Source organism: Nematolebias whitei, chromosome 10, assembly GCF_014905685.2.
Source record: "Nematolebias whitei isolate Nwh7 chromosome 10, NemWhi1, whole genome shotgun sequence".
In the NCBI taxonomy this organism is placed as follows: domain Eukaryota; kingdom Metazoa; phylum Chordata; class Actinopteri; order Cyprinodontiformes; family Rivulidae; genus Nematolebias; species Nematolebias whitei.
The window spans coordinates 2,501,512-2,508,563 of NC_056507.1; the positions used below are offsets into that span (position 1 = coordinate 2,501,512).

Here is a 7,052-nt window from a genome sequence, read left to right on the forward strand (position 1 = left end):
ATGTGTTCCTCGAACTGACGTGACTTTTGGCCTAAACCACGTTCTCCATCTCAGCATGACACAGTTTCATCTGAGATCTGGTGCTTCTCTGGTTTTATACTTCTGGATAAAAGAGTTTAAAAGTCAAGGAGCAAGTGTATTTAAATCCCTAAAAACAAGACTTAGATCCCTGAACCTTTGGTCATTTTCAAAGTCCAAGCTCTTATACTTATTGATCAAATATTTAAATTCAAAATTCCACACCGAAATTGTAGTTTGCTTTGAAAGGTAAAGGGTAAATTCAGAAGATGTTGGAGTCAGTCTCCCCACCATCACAGACATCTACACCTCCAGATGCAGGAAGAGGGACACCTGCATCATGAAGGACCCCACTCACCCAGCACACACACTTTTTGCCCCACTCCCCTCAGGAAGGAGGTTGAGGAGCATTAAGTGTAGAACCACTAGACTGAGGAACAGCTTCTACCCTGAGGCTGTTAGACTCATGGATCTCTAACCAGGAGAATCAAGGTCAAGGTTTCTTTATTGTCTTTCGCACCACATGTGGTACAGGTGGTGAAACAAAATTGTGTACTCAGGGTCCCAGTTACATCCAACAAAAGTATAAATTGTAAAGACAAACAGTAATAAGATCCAAGACATAAACTAAAAAAAACACTAAACTAAGAATAGCAAAGTTCATGCTCAATCATCCAGGTACAAAATCCAATAATGTTCAGTCAGGTGTTCTGGACAGTTTCTTTTTTGCTGAAAGACGTTTCGCTCTCTATCCGAAGGGTTTCATTAGTCTGAGGAATCCCAATTAAACTGTTTTCCCCACTAACCAGTAAACTCTTTTAGTGGACCAACCACTAAAGAACGTTTTTCCACAAATGAAGAAACTGTCCAGATGACCTGACTGGCCGTTATTAAACTAAGAATACACCAAGCACAAATAGTACAAAAACAATACGGTGAACAACAGCAGCACGAACATGAGTCCGTGTGAGCTGACGAGGACGAATGAACGCAGCAGCATAAATCAGCAGCAAGAGATCAGCAGCAAGAGATCAGCAGCAAGGATAATCAGCAGCACATATCAACAATCAAGTGGCATTACAGTGATTTTTTTCACAGTGATTCTTCTAGTTAGAGATTCATGAGTCTAACAGCCTCAGGGTAGAAGCTGTTCCTCAGTCTAGTGGTTCTACACTTAATGCTCCTCAACCTCCTTCCTGAGGGGAGCGGGGCAAAAAGTGTGTGTGCTGGGTGAGTGTGGTCCTTCATGATGCAGGTGGCCCTCTTCCTGCATCTGGAGGTGTAGATGTCTGTGATGGTGGGGAGACTGACTCCAACATCTTCTGTGCAGCCTTCACCACTCTCTGCAAAGCTTTTCTTTCTGCAGCTGTGCAGCCTCCATGCCACACGTTGATGCTGGAGCACAGGATGCTCTCCACTGCACACCTGGAGAAGGAGGTGAGGACTGAGCTTCCAGACCAGCTCGTCTCAGCCGTCTGAGGAAGTAGAGTCTCTGATGAGAATCATGTCATATCTGATGAGGTACTTTGTACTTTGATATTTTCTAGTTTCTAACTTATTATAATAAAGCAAAATTTTGTTCAGTTATTTTCCTGTCTTCTATCAAACTCATTCATTTCTTCTGTGGGTATTTATGTTACCTGTCAAGAACAATCCCTTTATTGATTTGTTTCGGATCAAAGCTTGAAGGCAAAAGATAAAACGAGAAACAATCTACAAGTGTGGGTTATTTATAATGTGGCCAGCTCCGGAAGGGGCCAGAGGACACTGTATTGTATTTCATGACCTTGGCAGCTCATTGGTTTGACCAGTAATCCACTTCCATAAAGAGAATGGAGGGGATTGAGATCTATCTGTGATTGCAATATATACCTCCGAAACACTCGGTCTGCCTGGGACTCAACCTGTGTTTGTATCTGTGACTCAAATAACTCCGTCTGGTTAAAGTAAGAGCTCTTTCTTTTCCATTCTGATTCTTCAGTGTGTTTCAGTGGACAAAGCATGTTGTCTGGGGAGTGCTTGCATGGCAGTGGACTGAGATGCTTTGATTTTATCGGCACCGCTGCAGTTGTTGCTCATGCTTTGGTCTCAGATGGTTTGCAGGATATTGTAGGTTTATTCAAACGGCCATCAAACTTCATCGCGTTGTGAATAAGACTAACTGATAAAAGTAAAATGTCGAGGCTTCACAAGAACTGGATGTCGAACAACTTATAACTGATGGTAACCTAGCAACAGAAAAACTGTTTTTTTGGATGTATCGATTCTTTTGAAGGTTTTTGGTATGTTGTGAAGTTAATTGTGAGCGACACTGAAGGTGTTTCTTCAGCTCTAACAGCTGTTAGGATGAACCGCTCCGAGAACATTGTCTTGAAGGAGTGGCTTTCTGTCTTGACACATTCTCAGTTTCCTGCTGGGCCAAGTCCAAGGATGAACAGCCTGATGATGTGGCACGCTGAAAAGCAACACCACTACAAGGCCACTGAACTGAAAACCAGTCCGTCACTGTTTATCTTTCTGTCAGCACCTTGGAAAGATTGAAGGCCTGGTCTAATCTCAAGCCTCTCTAGCTTAATCCCTGTCGACCAATTTTAGTCTGTGCTCTCCTCAAGGATTTAGACATTTAGAGAAGCTTCCAATATTAGAGGAGTGATTCATCCACTCAGACACGTCCTCAGCTGGTTTTTGAATGTTTCATGGTCTAATGGTCACATAAACTACACTCCAGTACTAAAACTGGAGTGTAGTTAAAGCCTGAATGAATGTTTTTCAACCCAGGGCTCCTTCTTGTGTGGACTGAAGAGCTTTGTCAGTGAACGTATTGTTTTTACTTTGACTGTGTGAAACAGGTGAACAGTGTACGTGCTACTGAGGTCAGCATAGTGATAAGTTATTTTTGTGACATGCTTCAATATCTTGGCCATCTAAGGAAGTTCTTGAGTGTTAGGTTGCTGTGAATTCTCGAACCTTTGCTCCAGAGAATATGCTATACTTAACCTACAATCACTTATGACAGAGCATGCACGTACCATGTTGTTCCGTCTCCTGAGAGACTCTGCTGCATCCGTCACATTTATTAATTAACCTTAGAATTACCTCTTACTTTCCACTTCCTGCTTTTTGTTTACAGACCAGTGCTTTTTGGGTTGAAAACTATTTGCACATTTGTTATTGCAGTTCTCTTCTTTTAGAATGTCACTTTTTATACTGTAGATGTTCACAACAGTTGTAGGTCTAAGAATAGAGTACAGTATATATAAATTTGAGCGCAAAGGTTAGAGAAGGCGAGAATGTGAGCGGAAGGTCACTGGGTCAATCCCCCTGACCGACATCAAAATGTGGGTGGGAAAGGTGAAACACCCACACCTACCCGCCTCCCCCCTTATTTGCCCCACTCTGGGCTCTTGAGCAAGACCCTCAACCCCCACTTTCTGCTCCCCCCGTGCCCAAGATGGCAGCTCTCTGCTCCACACAGAGGGTTGTGGTAGCTCAGTGGTCTGTGGTGTCAGGAAGGACATCCGGTGTATAAACAATCACCAAGTCTTCGTGCGACTTAGTTCACTGTGGTGACCCCTGAAGAAGGAGCAGCCGAAAGAAGAGGAAGATATATTTAAATATAAAGTTTATATATATATAAACTGAACATGCATCAGGATATAAAGTTTATAGAAAAGTTACATTTTTGGGCATGAGGTTTTTGCCATATAGAGGAAAGAGAGAAAGAGCTTCCAGATGACTGGACTACTACAGCAACAGTAATTAGAGAGACAGGTAGGAAGGTACTTGGTGTGTCATCTGGACAGAAAATGGATGATCAGGAAACCTGGTGGTGGAATAGTGAAGTGCAGGAAGATGTTCAAAGAAAGAGATTAGCCAAGAAGAAATATGACAGAGAGAGGACTGAAGAGAGGAGACAGGAATATAAGGAGATGGGACGTAGAACAAGGAGGGAGGTAGCTAAGGCAAAACAGAAGGTGTACGATGAGTTGTATGGGAGACTGGACACTAAAGAGGACGAGAAGGACTTGTACCGATTGGAGAGACAGAGGGATCAGGCTGGAAAGGATGTGCAGCAGGTTAGGCTTGTTAAAGATAGGAATGGTAATGTTCTAACAAGTGAGGAGAGTGTGACGGGAGGATGGAAGGAGTACTTGGAGGAGCTAGTGAATGGAGAGAATGAAAGAGAAAGAATAGTACAAGTCTGAGAAACCTATTGAACTGAACTGAACTGAATCCAGTTGAACCTTGTGAACATGTTCTTCTTTGTAACCTGCTGTCTAAATAAGTTTTTAACCAATAATTTACAGTACCTCTTATTCCATGTTGTTAACATTTAAGTGAAAGTACTGTTAAAAGCAGCCCTGTATATAATACAACTATATAATATAATACAATCAATACAACTATTGCCATATTTTCTGTACATGTACATGTATTTTCCATACATGTTTCTATATACTATTCAGGTGTTAATCGATTACAGCTGAACCGATACAGATGATTCATTCAACAGCCTCAGAAGGAATAAATAAACTAATAAGTTCATTTGTGGCAGCACGGTGGCACAACTGGTAGAGCTGCTGCCTCTCAGCGAGAAGGTCGCTGGTTCAAATCCCAGTCCAGGGGCCTTTCTGGGTGGTTTGCATGTTCTCTCTGTGCATGCGTGGGCTTTCTCTGGGTACTCCAGTTTCCTCCCACAGACCAAAAACATGCATGTTAGGCTGATTGGTAACTCTAAATTGTCCCTAGGTGAGAGAGTGAATGGTTGGTCGTCTCGTTTGTCTCTATGTGTCCCTGTGATGGACTTGAGACCTGTCCAGGGTGTCCCCCGCCCCTCGCACTGTGATCGCTGGACATGGACACCGGTGACCCCCGTGACCCAAAATGGAAGTAGCATATGATGATGAATGGATGTAATAAGTTCATTTGTCATTGTCACAAGTACAAGAAAATTACAGAGCCTCTCCCAGTGTGTTTGTACTGGTGTTTGCTTAATGGACAGCATAACATAACATCTACACTGAATCAAAAGAAGATTTAAAAAAAGATTAAACAATTACACAAGGAAGAATATGACTCTGTAAGCTATTTTGAATTTGATAAGTGTGTGTGTACACAAAACAGTGTTGCAGTAATGAGTGTGCCAATGCATGTTTGTGTTCAAATTTGGGATGGTCTTTGGCAAAGACACTGAACCTGGTGGTCCGTGTCCTCGTGGACTTGTGCCGTCTGTTTGAGAGCAACAGGTCAAAGAGGTATGAGCCAAACTGTGACCTGTCATTGGCCACGCCCACATCGGTGGCTCTGCCAAGCCTCAGAAGCATTTGTAATGTGGGTGGGACACACTGGCTGGTCTGGAGGTCCTCCCCACAGAACATTTTGAATAAAGTAGATGCCATTTCCTGCATTCTGGTGTATTTTAACAGGCTGTTAAACATCTATGTTTATCTACTGTACAAAAGTAAACACTTGATCCAGTAACTATTTTAGAGAGGATGGCACAAGAAGTAGCCTGACCAACAGCTCTCCTTGTGTGAATAGAGCACACTCCACTTCTCTTATCTCTCTCTTATCACCACATGTGCTCATTTGAATGTTATTTGGGAATAAGCTGTTTAAATGGCTGCAGCACGTGAATTAACTGCCACTTGTGAATGGCTTCATAACATATTTAATGTGGACAAAGATAAAACTCTAAACTGTTAAGATTTAGCTAACAGGCCATTGTAAAAACATTTTAACACCAGTAATGAATACAAAATTTAAATCAAGGTTTTGTTTTGTCTATTTTTTACAGAAAACCTCAGGATCCTGCAGGCAACATGGCCACTGAGTAAGTAAAGTGTATTTGAAGATTGTTTTGTATTTTACACCTTGTCCGACAGCAGGTCTGACAGATTTATTTATTTATTGAACTTTATTCAATCACAAAAATCCCTCTGAGGTCACAGATGTGGTTTCAGCCATTTTGTTCTCATAGAAAATGAATTGAGCTCATTTTGCATCCTTCATATCTTTAGATCTGTTTACAACCTTTTACTGCTCCTGCAAATTTAAACATTTTTCCAGCTAATTTTAGCTATTTTCAGCTGCTTTTTTCAGCTGCTTTTTCAGCTGTTTTTTGCTTCTTTCAGATCCTTTCTACTAACTACAACATTTGTGCTTCTTCCAACTTCATTCTGCTAATTTCAGCTTGTGCTCCTTTCAGATGATTTCTGCAAGTTTCAGATTTTTCTGCTATTTCAGCTACTATTTAGCTGTTTTATGCTAATTTAAGCTTTTTTCAGTTAATTTCCACCTTTTTCTGCTCATTTCTGCTTCTTTCAACCTAATTGGGCAAACATGTTCTTTCTGCTTTCTTCTGCTACTTTAAGCTTATTGTACCTTTTCAGCAATCTTTTTAGAATTTTTTTTTTAGCTAATTTAATCTGTTTTCAGATGAATTCAAGTTTTTCATGGTAACTTTTAGCTACTTTCAGCCTAATTACTTTCTTTATGCTAATTTCAGCTTGTTGTACTCCTTTCAGCTTTTTTCTGCTAGCTTTGGCTTTTTTTTCTCCTATTTTAGCTACTTTTTAGCTGTTTTATGCTAATTTCATCATTTTCAGGTAATTCCACTTTTTTTTTTAGCTCATTTCAGTTCTTTCCACTTCCTTCTAGTAATTTAAGCTTCTTTCTGCCTTTTCAGTTACTTTTCAGCTATTTTTTGCTGATTTCTGCATTTTGTAGCTAATTTCCTAATTTTTGTGCTCATTTCTGCTAATTTATACCTAATTCAGCAAAAAGTGTTCTTTCTGCTTTCTTCAGCTTAGAAAGGCCCGTTCTTTAATTTCAGCTACATTTCAGCATAGTTCAGCCTTTTCAGCAAATTCTTCAGCATTCACACTGCATTTTCACAGGAAATGCAATTTCTCTAGTTGTTGCTGAATGCGTGACTCCCAAACTGAGTTGTGGTAGAGTGGTGGTGCCCTCTAGAGGGACACTGTTTATCTATCTATCTATCTATCTATCTATCTATCTATCTATCTATCTAT

At 40.8% G+C, this 7,052-nt stretch overlaps 1 protein-coding gene across 1 annotated transcript in view; it reads left to right on the forward strand.

Annotated features, from left to right (window-relative positions):
• The first annotated feature begins 1,856 nt into the window (after positions 1–1,856).
• LOC119416064 (troponin I, fast skeletal muscle) overlaps positions 1,857–7,052 on the forward strand; it is a 10,825-nt gene continuing 5,629 nt past the window's right edge. Inside the window, exons 1-2 of the mRNA XM_037683238.1 lie at positions 1,857–1,964; positions 5,816–5,851. Of these exons, the coding sequence (XP_037539166.1) occupies positions 5,841–5,851 (11 nt within the window). The 5' untranslated portion in view covers positions 1,857–1,964; positions 5,816–5,840. The remainder of the gene's footprint in view (positions 1,965–5,815; positions 5,852–7,052) is intronic.